Source organism: Takifugu flavidus, chromosome 15 (assembly GCF_003711565.1).
Source record: "Takifugu flavidus isolate HTHZ2018 chromosome 15, ASM371156v2, whole genome shotgun sequence".
Taxonomy (NCBI): domain Eukaryota; kingdom Metazoa; phylum Chordata; class Actinopteri; order Tetraodontiformes; family Tetraodontidae; genus Takifugu; species Takifugu flavidus.
Genome location: NC_079534.1, coordinates 13580415 through 13597753, shown reverse-complemented (window position 1 = coordinate 13597753; position 17339 = coordinate 13580415). Strand labels below are relative to the sequence as shown.

Sequence of the window (17339 nt, the reverse complement as noted above, 5' to 3'; positions counted from 1 at the left end):
AAAACTGCTCCAATTGTCTACAAAGGACACCTGGTTTTCGGGGCACCACCGTGACAGCCAGCGACGGAGCGACGACATGAGGCAAAACATCTCATCGCTGGCCAGATTGGGGAGGGGACCAGAGAATGCTCCGGAGTCCCACATCGTTTAAGCGTAGCTGCAAACCGACTCTGATAATTTTGGTGACCTCCGACTGACGAAGCCGGGTGTCGTTCGCTCCGACGTGAATAAGAACTTTACCAAATTTACGTTTACTACGATTGGCTTCTATGTCGCCCGCTCTGGCCCCCGGAATGCACTTACCTATGGTCGCTGGAGTCCTGCGCACCGTCACCCAGCCGCCCTGGCTGCTGCCGGGGACCGCTAGCTGTAGCTACGCTAGGCGGCTCCGCAGCAGCTAGCTTCTCCTGGCTACCTGACGCAACTCCATCCAAGCTGCGGAACCGCGTCTCAATCTCATTAAGTCTCGCCTCCAGAGCCTTAAATAAACTCCACTTTCTGCACCTATTCCCTTCACTAAAGGAGGCAGAGGAGTAACTAAACATTTCACACGCTGAACAAAGACACCGGGTGAAACAGACGGTGAGACCATGCTAACGCTGATAATCGGCGGAGCCCTGTATTTGTTTAATATGGGTTATTTCTCACTGTTATCAGGTGACTAGAATGTCCCAAGTGTTCAAATTTTAATTAAAGTGAATTCAACACACCAAGTGTTCCATTTTAAGTGAATACAACACCCCGTGCACAGCGCAACCAACAACGATTGAGACAGGAAGTGACGCAATACGTTATGATTAGGGACATCTAATCATCCTTTAAAAATGATTTCATTTATTGAGTAATATTCCTTATTTAAACGAAATTTGGAAGGTTTTAAAGAAATACTCTAAACTCTATTTAAACAGCTTTATTTTTTACCCAGGCTCTATATTTAAATCAGACCTCCAATAGCTGTTGCAACTTCAGGACACTTTTATTCGTATATACAACTATTGTACACATAAAAACCAACAGAGTATTTACATTCCAGGTACTTATGGGACAAATGTCCATGTTTTTTTTTTTACTTTGTTTTTTTTTGTATTTGGTTAAGAGTTTCTCATATTTGACCTTCTTCAGACAAGTAAAGCAAAGACACAAACCTTAAAATGAACATTTCCAAAATTCCTAACCGTTAGAGCTCGTTAGCCGACACCATTATTACTCTTTCCTAAAGGTTTCGAACAGCAAACAACACCTGCTGTATGAGGAGGGAACACCATGGACATGAGCAAACTGGTATCTGTCGGATAAATCTGATCTAAACCAGTCTAGTGCTGTCCCTTTAATCCCAATCACATGTTCCAGTCTCTGTAACAGGATGCTGTGATCAACTGGATCAAAAGCAGCACTGAGGTCCAGCAGAACCAGCATAGAGACCAGTCCATGATCTGAAGCTATGAGAAGATCATTAGTGACTTTAAGAAGTGCCGTTTCTGTGCTGTGATGAGCTCTAAAGCCTGACTGAAACATCTCAAACAGGCTGTTCCTCTGCAGGTGCTCCAGTAACTGAGTTGCCACCACCTTCTCTAGAACTTTAGAGATAAAAGGAAGGTTGGATATCGGCCTGTAATTTGCTAATACATCAGGATCCAGTGATGTTTTTTTAAGCAACGGCTTAATCACTGCCACCTTGTAGGACCGGGGTCCATAACCTGTCACTAAAGAACCATTGATCTGGTCCAGGATAGAGCTGCCTATCAATGGTAAAACATCCTTCAACAGTGTGTTTTGGGATGGGATCTAAAGGACACGTGGTGGTCTGGGATTTCTGAATTAGCGATGATGCCTCAGAAAAATATATAGGGCTGAAGGAGTTTAAGGGCTCGTCGGAGAACCTGTATGTTCCCACAGTCAGCACATCTGGTGATGGTCCAGTTGTTGGGATGGCCTGGTTAGCTTTCTCTCTGATAGCTAGAACTTTATCAGTAAAGAATGAAGTCATGAAGTCTTCACCACTAAGGGAAGAAGGGATACGTGGATCTAAAACACTGACTCTTGGTTAATTTGGCCACAGTGCTGAAAAGAAACCTGGGGTTGTTCTTGTTCTTGTTTTCTTCAATTAAAGAAGAAAAATAAGCTGTTCTAGCCTTGCGAAGGGCCTTTTTGTAAACTAATAGACAGTCTTTCCAGGCTACATGATAGCTGCCTATTTTACAAGAATGCTACTTCCTTTCTAGTCTTCAAACATTCTGCTTGAGGGTCCTGATATGTGAATTATACTGGGGGCACACCTCCTCTGATTAACTATTTTTTTTTTCAGGGGGGCAACAGAATCAAGTGTGATTCTCAGTGAGGTGGTGCCTGCACCTTCAGCAATAGAGTCGACCTCAGCAGGCTCAGATTATAATGATAGATCCCTGGGGAAACACACGGTGGTCCTGGGATCAGCACTGAGATCACTTCCTTAAACTTAGCTACAGCATTATCTGAAAGACATCTGCTATAGTCAGACTGAGCTCTGAGCATAGAAGAATCCTTAATCATAAATGTAAAAGTGATCAATGAATGATCTGACAGGAGGGGGTTCTGAGGGACACTGACACATGTTCTACCTCAACACCATAAGTCAGAACTAGATCTAAGGTGTGGTTGAAGCTATGAGTTGGTTGGTTTATCTGCTGGAGGAAACCAACTGACTCCAGTAATGAAATGAAGCCATTTCTAAAGCTGCCATTGACAACATCTACAATCTGGTGGTTTACTTTGAGTTTTATTGTTTCGACATCACAGATCCAAACATAGACCATAAACAATGATTATACTGTAAAATAAAATTGATAAAGACAGGATGCTCTAAGGAACGGTACAGGAAGTCATTCCTGCCGTCCGCCATTAAACTCTATAATTTATCCAAACCCAGCCAATAACAATAATTGTAATATGTATGTTGTCATTTTATTTCTATTTTATTCTATATTTATGTATATATGCTTATATGCTTAAAATATATATATTATATTATGTATATATTATATACAGTATATTCTTATACTATATGCTGTATACTGTTTATGCTGAGAACGTTCTGATCTTATTTGTATTTATTTATTCTATTTCTATACTTTGTAAATACAAAACCTGCACTACAGTTATATTAATCCACGGCTGCTTCTACAATTCAATTTCCCTACGGAGATGAATAAAGTAAATCTTGAATCTTGAATGTGACGCTGTGGAAGTCAGGATCTAGAGGAGGAGGAGGAGGAGGAGGAGGAGGAGGAGGAGGAAGGAGGGCGGCTTTGGGAGCTCTGGAATTGTTCTCACTATCTTTTCCAGAACCTCATCCTTTTGCAGATCCATCTCCAGAAGCTTTTCTTCTTCTTTTTCTTTAATACTTGAAGCTGCAGAAAAGAGAGATTGTGTTTTAGATTTCACTGAACATCATCTGAAATCTTCTGGAAGAGGAACAAAGGCGAAAGCATCTCACCTCAAGTTGGAGGATTGCTTCAGAGAGCCTCTGGAGATCCTCTTTGGTCCTCTCGTGCTCCTCTTGCCTCAGCCGTTGGCTCTCCAGGACCTTCTGCTCCAGCAATTCTCTCATCTGGACCCATTTTTGAGATGTCCTCTCCCACTGCTGACAAACATCAGCCAGCATCTTGTTATACGTCTCCTCTTGAGTCAACAGCTGCTGCTTCATCGACCCTTCTTTATCAACGATCATCTCGTTATATTTATTTTGCTCTTCTTCCAGCAGTTTGTTGAATTTTTTTTCTTTTAGAAAGAGCTGCTGCCTCAAGGCCTCTTCCTCTTCATTAGATCTGTGCTTCTCTTCCTCGAGCTTCCTCTCAAATTCCTCCTCAATCACCAGGAGCTTCTGATTGAAGCCTTCCTCCTGCTCCATCAGCTCTCTCTTGTGTCGCTCCTCTAGCTCCTGCTGCTGACTGTGGAGGGTTTCCTCCAGAGAAGCACATTTGAGGTTGCTCTCCTTCAGAGCAGCTTGTGTGGTGTTCAGCTGGGTCAGGGTCTCCATATGGGCCACAGTCCTCATGTGTCGCCTCTCCACTGCCCTGCTGAGCTGCTCCTCCTTCTCTGCCAGGGCTTCTCTGAGGTGCTGGACCCTCTCTTCCTCCAAGTCTCCATTGATGATTCCAGTGGTTCCTGCTCTGCCTTCAGCTGCTGGGTTCCTCGCTGTGCCATTGATGGGTCTGCTGGTCACCAGTGTGGTACAAGAGTGTTGAGCTCCTCAGGCGTGTGCTTAAAGAGATAGACCTGATGTGTTTGATACAAAGGAGATCAAAGACTAAAAGGCCAACTTAACATCAAAGAGAAAAATGCCAACTGTTTAAACCAACTGACTCAAGTAATAAAAAGAAATCATTTCGAAAGCTGTCATTTACAACGTGTACATGCATATTCAAGTCTCCAATAATAATGACTTTATCTGATCTAGGACCAAGTCAGATAAGAAGTCAGAGAACTCAGACAGGAACTCTGAATGTGGCCCAGCAGGGGGCCGATATACAACCACAACAAAAGTGGCTTTTCTGTCCTCCAGTTCAGATGGGTGATGCCAAGAGTCAGGCTTTCAAATGAACTGGAGCCATGTTTTGGTCTGGGATTAATTAATAACTTGGAGTGATAGATTGCTGCCACTCCCCCTCCTCGACCAGTAACACGAGGAATGGGATCATTAAGATGGGTAGGAGGAGTAGATTCATTTAAGCTCACATCCTCCTCCTGAAGCCAGATCTCAGTAAGACAGAATAAATCAATGTGATGATCCGCTATCAGGTCGTGCACTAACAGGGATTTACACAAAAGAGATCTAATATTTAACAGTCCACACTTAATTGTGATATTAGTTTCCCCAACTTGTGCTTTGGTATTAATTTTAATAAGATTATGGTAATTGACCGCTCCCCTGCTCTGTGCTTGGTGAACTTTTAACCGTGGAACAGAGACTACCTCTATAGTGTTAAATATGTTATTGTTGGTGGATGAGGGTTCTATGGAAGCAGCAGAGAGGTGTGTAAGACTACACCTCTGCATCCTGGTCTGGACCCTGGATTGTCAGGTCACTTTGGGTCTAATAAAATTAGCCAAATTACTAGAAATGAGAGAGGCACCATCCCGTGTGGGATGGACACCGTCTCTCCTAATCAGACCAGGTTTTCCCCAAAAACTGCTCCAATTGTCTACAAAGGCCACCTGGTTTTCGGGGCACCACCGTGACAGCCAGCGACGGAGCGACGACATGCGGCTCAACATCTCATCGCTGGCCAGATTGGGGAGGGGACCAGAGAATGCTCCGGAGTCCCACATCGTTTTTGCGTAGCTGCAAACCGACTCTGATAATTTTGGTGACCTCCGACTGACGAAGCCGGGTGTCGTTCGCTCCGACGTGAATAATAACTTTACCAAATTTACGTTTACTTCTCGCCAGCAGCTTTAGATTGGCTTCTATGTCGCCCGCTCTGGCCCCCGGAATGCACTTACCTATGGTCGCTGGAGTCCTGCGCACCGTCACCCAGCCGCCCTGGCTGCTGCCGGGGGACCGCTAGCTGTAGCTACGCTAGGCGGCTCCGCAGCAGCTAGCTTCTCCTGGCTACCTGACGCAACTCCGAGCTGCGGAACCGCGCCTCAATCTCATTAAGTCTCGCCTCCAGAGCCATTAATAAACTCCACTTTCTGCCCCTATTCCCTTCACTAAAGGAGGCAGAGGAGTAACTAAACATTTCACACGCTGAACAGACAAAGACACCGGGTGAAACAGACGGTGAGGCCATGCTAACGCTGATAATCGGCGGAGCCCTGTATTGGTTTAATATGGGTTATTTCTCACTGTTATCAGGTGACTAGAATGTCCCAAGTGTTCAAATTTTAATTAAAGTGAATACAACACACCAAGTGTTCCATTTTAAGTGAATACAACACACAGAGTGTTCAATTCTAAGTGAATACAACACACCGAGCACAGCGCAACCAACATCGATTGAGAAGACAGGAAGTGACGTAATCCGTTACCCGCAATACGTTATGATTAGGTACATCTAATCATCCTTTAAAACTGATTTCATTTATTGAGTAATATTCCTCATTTAAAGGAAATTTGGAAGGTTTTAAAGAAATACTCTAAACTCTATTTAAACAGCTTTATTTCTCCCCAGGCTCTATATTTAAATAAGACCTCCAATAGCTGTTGCAACTTCAGGACACTTTTATTCGTATATACAACTATTGTACACAAAAAACCAACAGAGTATTTGCATTCCAGGTACTTATGGGACAAATGTCCATGTTTTTTTTTACTTTTTTTTTTTTTGTATTGTGTTAAGAGTTTCTCATATTTGACCTTCTTCAGACAAGTAAAGCAAAGACACAAACCTTAAAATGAACATTTCCAAAATTTCCTACCGTTAAAGCTCGTTAGCCGACACCATTATTACTCTTTCCTAAAGGTTTCAAACAGCAAACAACACCCTGCTGTATGAGGAGGGAACACCATGGACATGAGCAAACTGGTATCTATCGGATAAATCTGATCTAAACCAGTCTAGTTCTGTCCCTTTCATCCCAATCACATGTTCCAGTCTCTGTAACAGGATGCTGTGATCAACTGGATCAAAAGCAGCACTGAGGTCCAGCAGAACCAGCATAGAGACCAGTCCATGATCTGAAGCTATGAGAAGATCATTAGTAACTTTAAGAAGTGCTGTTTCTGTGCTGTGATGAGCTCTAAAGCCTGACTGAAACATCTCAAACAGGCTGTTCCTCTGCAGGTGCTCCAGTAACTGAGTCACCACCACCTTCTCTAGAACCTTAAAGATAAAAGGAAGGTTGGATATTGGCCTATAATTTGCTAACACATCAGGATCCAGTGATGTTTTTTTAAGCAACGGCTTAATCACTGCCACCTTGTAGGACCGGGGTACATAACCTGTCACTAAAGAACCATTGATCTGGTCCAGGATAGAGCTGCCTATCAATGGTAAAACATCCTTCAACAGGTGTGTTGGGATGGGATCTAAAGGACACGTGGTGGTCTGGGATTTCTGAATTAGCGATGATGCCTCAGAAAAATATATAGGGGTGAAGGAGTTTAGGGGCTCGTTGGAGAACCTGTATGTTCCCACGGTCAGCACATCTGGTGATGGTCCAGTTGTAGGGATGGCCTGGTTAGCTTTCTCTCTGATAGCTAGAACTTTATCAGTAAAGAATGAAGTCATGAAGTCTTCACCACTAAGGGAAGAAGGGATACGTGGATCTAAAACACTGTGACTCTTGGTTAATTTGGCCACAGTGCTGAAAAGAAACCTGGGGTTGTTCTTGTTTTCTTCAATTAAAGAAGAAAAATAAGATGTTCTAGCCTTACGGAGGGCCTTTTTGTAAACTAATAGACAGTCTTTCCAGGCTACATGATAGCTGTCTATTTTACAAGAATGCCACTTCCTTTCCAGTCTTCACACATTCTGCTTGAGGGTCCTGATATGTGAATTATACCAGGGGGCACACCTCCTCTGATTTACTATTCTCTTTTTCAGGGGGGCAACAGAATCAAGTGTGATTCTCAGTGAGGTTGCTGCACCTTCAGCAATAGAGTCAACCTCAGCAGGGCTCAGATTATAATGACTGATCCCTGGGGAAACACACGCTGGTCCTGGGATCAGCACAGAGATCACTTCCTTAAACTTAGCTACAGCATTATCTGAAAGACATCTGCTATAGTCAGACTGTGCTCTGAGCATAGAAGAATCCTTAATCATAAATGTAAAAGTGATCAAAGAATGGTCTGACAGGAGGGGGTTCTGAGGGAACACTGACACATGTTCTACCTCAACACCATAAGTCAGGACTAGATCTAAGGTGTGGTTGAAGCTATGAGTTGGTTGGTTCATCTGCTGGAGGAAACCAGCTGACTCCAGTAATGAAATGAAGCCATTTCTAAAGCTGCCATTGACAACATCTACAATCTGGTGGTTTACTTTGAGTTTTATTGTTTCGACATCATAGATCCAAACATAGACCATAAACAATGATTATACTTTAAAATAAAACTGATGAAGACAGGATGCTCTAAGGAACGGTACAGGAAGTCATTCCTGCCGTCCGCCATTAAACTCTATAATTCATCCAAACCCAGCCAATAACAATAATTGTAATATTTATGTTGTAATTTTATTTCTATTTTTTCTATATTTATGTATATATGCTTATAATGCTTATAATATGCATATATTATATTCTGTAAATATTATATATATTCTTATACTATATGCTGTATACATACTTATAACATTCTAATCTTATTTGTATTTATTTATTCTATTTCTATACTTTGTAAATACAAAACCTGCACTACAGTTATATTAATCCACGTTAGGCTGCTTCTACAATTCAATTCCCCTACGAGGATGAATAAAGTAAATCTTGAATCTTGAATCTTGAATGTGACGCTGTGGAAGTCAGGATCTAGAGGAGGAGGAGGAGGAGGAGGAGGGCTTTGGGAGCTCTGGAATTGTTCTTCACTATCTTTTCCAGAACCTCATCCTTTTGCAGACCCATCTCCAGAAGCTTTTCTTCTTCTTTTTCTTTAATACTTGAAGCTGCAGAAAAGAGAGATTGTTTTAGATTTCACTGAACATCATCTGAAATCTTCTGGAAGAGGAACAAAGGCGAAAGCATCTCACCTCAAGCTGGAGGATCGCTTCAGAGAGCCTCTGGAGATCCTCTTTGGTCCTCTCCTGCTCCTCTTGCCTCAACCGTTGGCTCTCCAGGACCTTCTGCTCCAGCTCTTCCCTCATCTGGACCCATTTTTGAGATGTCGTCTCCCACCGCTGACAAACATCAGCCAGCATCTTGTTATACGTCTCCTCTTGAGTCAACAGCTGCTGCTTCATCGACCCTTCTTTATCAACGATCATCTCGTTATATTTATTTTGCTCTTCTTCCAGCAGTTTGTTGAATTTTTTTTCTTTTAGAAAGAGCTGCTGCCTCAAGGCCTCTTCCTCTTCATTAGATCTGTGCTTCTCTTCCTCGAGCTTCCTCACAAATTCCTCCTCAATCACCAGGAGCTTCTGATTGAAGCCTTCCTCCTGCTCCATCAGCTCTCTCTTGTGTCGCTCCTCTTTCTCCTGCTGCTGACTGTGGAGGGTTTCCTCCAGAGAAGCACATTTGAGGTTGCTCTCCTTCAGAGCAGCTTGCGAGGTGTTCAGCTGGGTCAGGGTCTCCATATGGGCCACAGTCCGCATCTGATGCCTCTTCACTGCCCTGCTGAGCTGCTCCTCCTTCTCTGCCAGGGCTTCTCTGAGGTGCTGGACCCTCTCTTCCTCCAAGTCTCCATTGATGATTCCAGTGGTTCTTGCTCTGCCTTCAGCTGCTGGGTTCCTCGCTGTGCCATCGATGCGTCTGCTGGTCACCAGTGTGGTACAAGAGTGTTGAGCTCCTCAGGCGTGTGCTTAAAGAGATAGACCTGATGTGTTTGATTCAAAGGAGATCAAAGACTAAAAGGCCAACTTAAGATCAAAGAGAAAAATGCCAACTGTTTAAACCAACTGACTCAAGTAATAAAATGAAGTCATTTCTAAAGCTGCCATTTACAACGTGTACATGCATATTCAAGTCTCCAATAATAATGACTTTATCTGATCTAAGGACCAAGTCAGATAAGAAGTCAGAGAAGTCAGACAGGAACTCTGAATGTGGCCCAGCAGGGGGCCGATATACAACCACAAACAGAAGTGGCTTTTCTGTCCTCCAGTTCAGATGGGTGATGCCAAGACTCAGGCTTTCAAATGAACTGGAGCCATGTTTTGGTCTGGGATTAATTAATAACTTGGAGTGATAGATTGCTGCCACTCCCCCTCCTTGACCGGTAACACCAGGAATATGATAATTAAGATGGGTCGGAGGAGTAGATTCATTTAAGCTAACATCCTCCTCCTGAAGCCAGGTCTCAGTAAGACAGAATAAATCAATGTGATGATCCGCTATCAGGTCCTGCATAACAGGGATTTACACAAAAGAGATCTAATATTTAACAGTCCACACTTAATTGTGATATTAGTTTCCCCAACTTGTGCTTTGGTATTAATTTTAATAAGATTATGGTGATTGACCGCTCCCCTGCTCTGTGCTTGGTGAACTTTTAACCGTGGAACAGAGACTACCTCTATAGTGTTAAATATGTTATTGTTGGTGGATGAGGGTTCTATGGAAGCAGCAGAGAGGTGTGTAAGACTACAACTCTGCATCCTGGTCTGGACCCTGGATTGTCAGGTCACTTTGGGTCTAATAAAATTAGCCAAATTACTAGAAATGAGAGAGGCACCATCCCGGGTGGGATGGACACCGTCTCTCCTAACCAGACCAGGTTTTCCCCAAAAACTGCTCCAATTGTCTACAAAGGCCACCTGGTTTTCGGGGCACCCCGTGACAGCCAGCGACGGAGCGACGACATGCGGCTCAACATCTCATCGCTGGCCAGATTGGGGAGGGGACCAGAGAATGCTCCGGAGTCCGACATCGTTTTTGCGTAGCTGCAAACCGACTCTGTTAATTTTGGTGACCTCCGACTGACGAAGCCGGGTGTCGTTGGCTCCGACGTGAATAATAACTTTACCAAATTTACGTTTACTTCTCGCCAGCAGCTTTAGATTGGCTTCTATGTCGCCCGCTCTGGCCCCCGGAATGCACTTACCTATGGTCGCTGGAGTCCTGCGCACCGTCACCCAGCCGCCCTGGCTGCTGCCGGGGGACCGCTAGCTGTAGCTACGCTAGGCGGCTCCGCAGCAGCTAGCTTCTCCTGGCTACCTGACGCAACTCCAAGCTGCGGAACCGCGTCTCAAGCTCACTAAGTCTCGCCTCCAGAGCCATTAATAAACTCCACTTTCTGCACCTATTCCCTTCACTAAAGGAGGCAGAGGAGTAACTAAACATTTCACACGCTGAACAGACAAAGACACCGGGTGAAACAGACGGTGAGGCCATGCTAACGCTGATAATCGGCGGAGCCCGGTATTTGTTTAATATGGGTTATTTCTCACTGTTATCAGGTGACTAGAATGTCCCAAGTGTTCAAATTTTAATTAAAGTGAATACAACACAACAAGTGTTCAATTTTAAGTGAATACAACACACCGTGCAACCAACAACGATTGAGGAGACAGGAAGTGACGCAATACGTTATGATTAGGTACATCTAATCATCCTTTAAAAATGATTTCATTTATTGAGTAATATTTCTAATTCAAACGAAATTTGGAAGGTTTTAAAGAAATACTCTAAACTCCATTTAAACAGCTTTATTTTTTCCCCAGGCTCTATATTTAAATAAGACCTCCAATCGCTGTTGCAACTTCAGGACACTTTTATTCGTATATACAACTATTGTACACATAAAAACCAACAGAGTATTTGCATTCCAGGTACTTATGGGACAAATGTCCATGTTTATTTTTTTTACTTTGTTTTTTTTGTATTTGGTTAAGAGTTTCACAGATTTGACCTTCTTCAGGCAAGTAAAGCAAAGACACAAACCTTAAAATGAACATTTCCAAAATTTCCTAACCGTTAAAGCTCGTTAGCCGACACCATTATTACTCTTTCCTAAAGGTTTCGAACAGCATATTTTCCCTGTACATTATTAGTAAGTGATAGAGCGACGGTCATTTGTGAAGCAGATGTGTGATGGTTTCTACAGTCGTCGTCTGGAATGAAAGGTCAAACGGATCAGAGATGGGGAACATTTCATATCGGTCCATGAGAAAAGAAACATGCCAACGTGTCTGAAAAATCAAAAGGTAACTTATGACTGCTGAACATTTTAAAGGGTATATACTTCAACGTTAAAAGTGACAGAATTCTGTCATTTTGAAGGAAATATAATACATTTTAGAGGTTGAAGGGTTGCTGAGATATGATCTTATGACACATAAATAACAGTATTGCCGTTTGTTTTTTTTACCTCTGCTTTTTATATTGAACATAAAAAAGGAAACCAGGCTGTTTGTTCCTCTGTGTATTCATTTCTATTATATATTTAAAAAATCCAGCATTGTTATTTATTATTATCCGTGTTTTCTGGTGGTGTTTGACGGCTTTCTGTATTGATCTGGTCCAATAACTGATAATGGCGTGATGGTCACAAAGCATCTACAAAACAATTGTCTATTAAAATGTAGTTACATATTCACACATCCCACAGATAAATACTGTTAAGAGCAACACTGACTCATTTGAAAACATCCTCAAAGAAGAAAATACCCACTGACGTGTGACTAAACTGGATCCGTCTGCCGATTCTCTGGGCGCCGCAGCTATCTGACGGCGATTATTACTGTCTGTCCTCAAGTACCAGTCAGGAAATAGACCTTATTTGTTCTCAGTGTTCGGTGTGAATTGGCAACTGCAGTTTCAGGAAGTATTGTTCTTTCCGTTTTTGGCTTTGTATCTAACCAAACATGCTGACTGTGTCCAAGCACTGGTGAAAAGAGAGTCGCTGTGACCTTGACTCTGCACATGGTGGTGCGTCCTCTGACACCTCCCCAGGGTTCCCTCTCCAGCGTTTCCTAGCACCTGTCGTCTTCCTCTGTGTCGCTGAGCGTATCGCAGCCGGCGACCGACACCGTCTGCGCCAGACGCTTCCGAAAGTGTCCGTTGGGGACCTGCCAGCCGGTCCGTGAGCGCGGGCGGGCCGAGCTGATGGTGTTCGAGCGTCCCAGGCTGCAGGCCACGGCCGCCTCAAAGGTCAGTGTCTCCATGGGACCGGAGGGGTCCGGGCTGTGGTCGTCCTCTTGGGACGCCAGGAACGGCTCGGAGGGATAGCGTCGGGGTGGGGACGGATGCCGGAGGGTCTCGCGCTCGGCGGCGACGCTCTCTTGGGCTTCCTCCTCGTCCTCGCCGAGAGAGGGGTGCGTGTGGCAAACGAGCGGCGAGTAAGAAATGTGAGGGCGAGAGTGGGTCGGGGTGTGTGATGAGGGCCGGCGGCCACTGGGGGTGCTGGATTCTGAAGTGGAGGGCACCGGGCTGTCTGAGCTGTTGCCCTGGAAACAAGAATCAAGGTTATTTGTTTTCCCGGGTGCACGATTGTTCTATTGAAACACAAGACTGCATTTTTATAAAAGCTGATGAGACTGAGGCTAAATGGGAAATCCGCTCCGGAGGCCAGTCGCCCCCGACACAGCGAGAAGCTGCACGACTGGCAGACGGTTTCAGCTTCGCCGCCTCTCTGGACGCACCTGTTTGTCCGCCGGGTTCGCTCTCTCTGCACTGGACGAGCGTGAAGGCTGCAGGCTCCTTTCCTCCGAGTTACAACGCGACCCATCTGGAGACAGGAGGTGACAGCGCTCCTTAGAGCGGCCGCGCTCTCTGTCGCCCTGCTGCCAGTGCTCAGACCGAGAAACTGGGGGGGGGGGGGGGGACAACGAAGGCAGCATTGTTATTATTTGGCTACGTCAAGCGTGCGATGCTTTTCAGCTGTTTGACACGCGTGCAGATTGTTCTTTCGCCGGCTTTGTGAAGCAGAAAGGCTCAGATGTTCGTGGGGGACCAGGCTGTCACGCTTCCCAAAGGCTGAGATTTCATGTTCGGTTGAAAGCGACACAAAGACGAGCGTGAAACCTCGCGGTCGGCACAAGGTCGCGTTTTCAACTCTGCTGCATCTGCAGCTGGGAGCCGTGCAGACGGTTATCAACATCATCTCCAGATGTTTGCAGGCTTTACAGGGGACTCTGCATTGTTCAGCCTAACTGAAACCACCTGAGCAAACAGTTAAGAATGTCAGTTTGGTGATGACCTTCATCCCGCTCCTCCTGGGTTGATGAACACAAAGCTCCTCATGAATGAATAATGCGCATCACTTGTCTCCTGACTGGGTCTTGTTCCTCAGGAAATTCAATTTTAACTCTCTGTTTGGTTCCTTCACAAACGACTGCACCCTTGACACTGAAATCTTTTGTCTTTTCGCGTTACGTTAACAGTTTTCCGGTACCTGTGTTTTATTTTTGGTAACATGTTGGTGCCATTAATATCTCCGCCTCAACACTTCACACATTGTTTTGTGCCCCCCCCTCCCCCCCATCTAAACAACATTGCATGTTCTGTAGCATCGTGTCTGAAGCGGGATGAGAGGACATTTTTACCCTAAAATAGCCTTAGAAGGATGCTGACTGACTTATCGCCTGTGAACAAAACACACTGTGATAATGACAGAAGCAGCACAAACCAGCAGCTTTGTAGCTTTTGTGACGGGGTCGATAAAATCGCTCAGGACTTTTCTCCTCCTCCCAAAGGCCGTTAACCCGCTGATCTGCGATTGTGGAGACCGAGCGCTTCATGGAGCCACTGGCGACCTCTGTCTGTGGGGTTTATGTGAAAACAGACGCAAATAAAACAAGCACACAGTCAAGTACAAACATTAAAACGCTTAACGAATTGACTTTGGGTGAGTTTATTCTTTAATTTCATGCTTTGGCTGGAAAAGTGCTGTGGGGCTTAATTTCTCTATTGTAGAGAGAACGAGGGGCATTAACAGATCACATCCTATCGTAATCATCGTTTCTGAATCTTCCGAAGCTGCAAAAGTCAAAATTCTGCTGATGCGGATTCTCAGCGTTTGAGCCCATGCAACCACTGGCGTCCTCACAATCCAGTCACAGACGTCGTGTCGTGATAATGAATGTACCTGAGTCTCTACAGCCAGACGGGGCAAAGAAGAGGCCCGCAAACACAGGCCCCTCCCTAGTGGAAGCTCCAGTGGGGATTCAACCCCCCTACTGCACTCGCCCACCTAGGGGAGTATAAAAACAAGAGAGGGGGGCAAGGAAACACAGAGCACCGATCACAGAGGTCCAGTACAGGCCGGGGTGGGTGGGGGTAGGGGCAAACAAGGTCTGACATCACCGAGAGTCATCTCTCATAGCCATCACCATTGCCATCCAATCAGAAGCCATTCCAGCCAGAAAAACAGACAGGCTAACAACTAAAGACAGGAAGTTCAAGGAGTTACAAACAGTGTTGAGTTGCAGGGAAGAGGAGACAAACAGAACAGGGAAAGATGAGATCCTCATTTCAATTTACATTAAGTCATGCAGGACCTTCAGAAGTACACAAACAGAGCCACACAACATCTGTCTAGGGGTCAAACACATTCCGCTACAACAATAAAACTCATGTGTTAGCATCGTAGGGTTATTTCATTCAACTAGCAAGCAATGGATACCAGTAATACCGGACGTCAAAGACACGAGGGGACTTTTGCCAGCTGGTCTTTGCTGTATCAACCTCAAGAGGACTAAGAGACAGAAACACAGAGAGCAGCACCGCCGTGCTCTGCAAGGCCCCGAGGAACAGCTCCGTCATCCGAACAAACGCATCGGCCCTTCAGAATTCGCATCTGAGTAGAGGTTAAGGGAGAATATCTGTGATCCAGAAGTTTCAAGCCTGAGCTTTGAGAAGCCCGTTAGGGATCACGCCGTAACTCTGAAGGTAACACACACAAGTCTGGATGCATGTCAAAACACACCCTCCCGTTAGCTTCTGTTTCTGAGTGAGTTATGGTGGCTGACGGAGGCCCGGTAGAACACCAGAGCCAAGCTCATTAAAGGGTGACCTAAATGAAGTGTGTTACGCTTTAGGAGTGGTGAAATAAAATCAGCTAATCTGCCACTTGTCACGACTCGTACGATCTGTAGAGGCTGCTAAAATCTCGGGCCTGATTAACGCTTGAATTCCTGTGTCGGGCCGCCTCCTCACCAGATTCTTCTCTTGACCTGAATCGACGTCAGAGCTTATGGGCTGGAGAAATAGTTCCTGAGGCGAGATGGGGCTCAGGGCCACGAAACCACCTCTGGTCCTAAGTTGAGGGAAAAGGAAACAGATGATCATACACCAACAGCGACGTCGGCTCTGCTGTAACAGTCCGTCATATCTGCACAGACTCACAAGGCTGAGCCAGCCGTGTGGGCCATGGTTGACAGGGTTTGGGTGTTGGACAGAATGTCTTCCGGGAGTGCGGCTGCATCCAGGCGCTTGAACATTAGGTTACTCTTCTGTTATAAGAGAATCAAATGAAGGTGAAAGTTGAATCGTTTCAACATGACAAGCAGGAGGTCTGTCTCCCTCTTGTGGCACGAGTGGGTATTACAACAGCGGCAGCTTCCGTCTCAAACTGAGGCACAGCTTTTGCTAAAACACAGTGAAAGCTTCCCTTTTTCCTTTCAATGGGGAAAAGGGAAGGGATATACTGAGGAGTAGGCTGCAGAGCTGACCTGAGCTTCAAGCTGCTGCCGCAGTTTTTTAGCTTTGCTCTGTTTGAAGTAATCCATGATCATCATGGAGGCGTAGATCTTCCCAACCGTCATGTCCGTATCTGCGAGAACACGCGCACCACTGTTAGAATTTATTTTCTCAGAATTTCACATGGAATTTTCCCAACAGAGCCAGCGGGTCAGACCTTTGTTGATTGGTACCAGAAGGTCCAAGGTCTTCTGGGGCAGGTATGGCCAAATTATACTGATTTCTTTCTGTAGTTCAGAATCCAGACCAATGCGGTCTTCACCACCTGTGACAAACATCTAAAGTAAGAAGCAAGTTTAAACGTTTTACACATTTCAAACAGCGGCTGACCTCGAGCTATTTTGATGTCCAAAGCTGTGCGGATGAGGGACATCAGAGTGGAGGTGAAGTGGACGGTCATGTCCTCGTCCACAGGCATGTTCATCAACACCAACCTCTGATCACAGAAAGCAATCATTCATGCAGCACAAGGATTTCAATTACAATTACCATCCTAATCTTTCTACTTGAGTGTTTGTTCACACATTCATGCAGCTACAATATCATCCAATACCTTATAAGCGATTTTAGCCGGACATTTCTTTCCCAGGCCCAGGGGTGGAGACATGTGTGTTAACATCTCATACATGGCCGTGTAGTGGATACGACCGCTTTAGAGGCCAGAGAGGGATGAAGAGTGTGGGAGGGTGAGCACAGAAGAACAGCATGAGAAGAGCTTCGTGAAAAGCAACATAAACTCAAGTTTCCCTTTTAAAAAAGGACTCAGTGTGTGATAGTTAAGTGGTAAACTTGAACAAATGCGTCCGCGTGTATGACAGCCTTTGAGGGCCCCCTGCTGGATGAATCCGGTCACAGCAGGGACTCAACCTTCAGGTAGGAAGAGAGTGTTCAGAGCTCACCATGCCAGACGGTCATACTCTCCCCAGATGCGAACAAACTCGTCCAGGTGATGGGGACCCAGAATTGAGGAGTCTCGGGTCAGATACTCAAAGTTGTCCATGATCACAGCCACAAACAGGTTGAGCATCTGAATCAGAGACATGAGAAGCATAGTTGTGTGG

The 17339-nt window shown here is 45.1% G+C and overlaps 2 protein-coding genes across 5 annotated transcripts in view; both read right to left on the bottom strand.

The window, feature by feature from the left end:
* Window positions 1–7958: 7958 nt before the first annotated feature.
* LOC130538529 (trichohyalin-like) lies at window positions 7959–11198 on the bottom strand. The gene is made up of 3 exons (XM_057056196.1): window positions 10682–11198; window positions 8673–9439; window positions 7959–8588 (listed from the first exon to the last, which is right to left on the bottom strand). Exons 2-3 carry the CDS (start codon window positions 9231–9233, stop codon window positions 8511–8513), a joined length of 639 nt encoding a protein of 212 aa, XP_056912176.1. The 5' UTR covers window positions 9234–9439; window positions 10682–11198; the 3' UTR covers window positions 7959–8510.
* Window positions 11199–11332: 134 nt separating this feature from the next.
* The window catches only part of LOC130538527 (voltage-dependent R-type calcium channel subunit alpha-1E-like), a 33555-nt gene continuing 27548 nt past the window's right edge, over window positions 11333–17339 (bottom strand). For 3 of the 4 annotated variants that reach the window (XM_057056186.1, XM_057056185.1, XM_057056187.1), the window contains 11 exons: window positions 17178–17305; window positions 16832–16928; window positions 16609–16714; window positions 16436–16543; window positions 16251–16351; window positions 15925–16031; window positions 15736–15835; window positions 14666–14770; window positions 14207–14339; window positions 13221–13384; window positions 11333–13025 (listed from right to left, as the gene is read on the bottom strand). In XM_057056186.1, the coding sequence (XP_056912166.1) occupies window positions 12552–13025; window positions 13221–13384; window positions 14207–14339; window positions 14666–14770; window positions 15736–15835; window positions 15925–16031; window positions 16251–16351; window positions 16436–16543; window positions 16609–16714; window positions 16832–16928; window positions 17178–17305 (1623 nt within the window). In that variant the 3' untranslated portion in view covers window positions 11333–12551. The remainder of the gene's footprint in view (window positions 13026–13220; window positions 13385–14206; window positions 14340–14665; window positions 14771–15735; window positions 15836–15924; window positions 16032–16250; window positions 16352–16435; window positions 16544–16608; window positions 16715–16831; window positions 16929–17177; window positions 17306–17339) is intronic. The other variant, XM_057056188.1, reaches the window with a different exon arrangement.

Excerpts from the sequence above, each read along its gene's own strand:
- LOC130538529 (XM_057056196.1), bottom strand. The coding sequence starts at position 9,233 with ATGCGGACTGTGGCCCATATGGAGACCCTGACCCAGCTGAACACCTCG. Across the intron at positions 8,589-8,672 it reads AAGCGATCCTCCAGCTTGAG|CTTCAAGTATTAAAGAAAAA; the intron begins GTGAGATGCTTT and ends TCTTTTCTGCAG.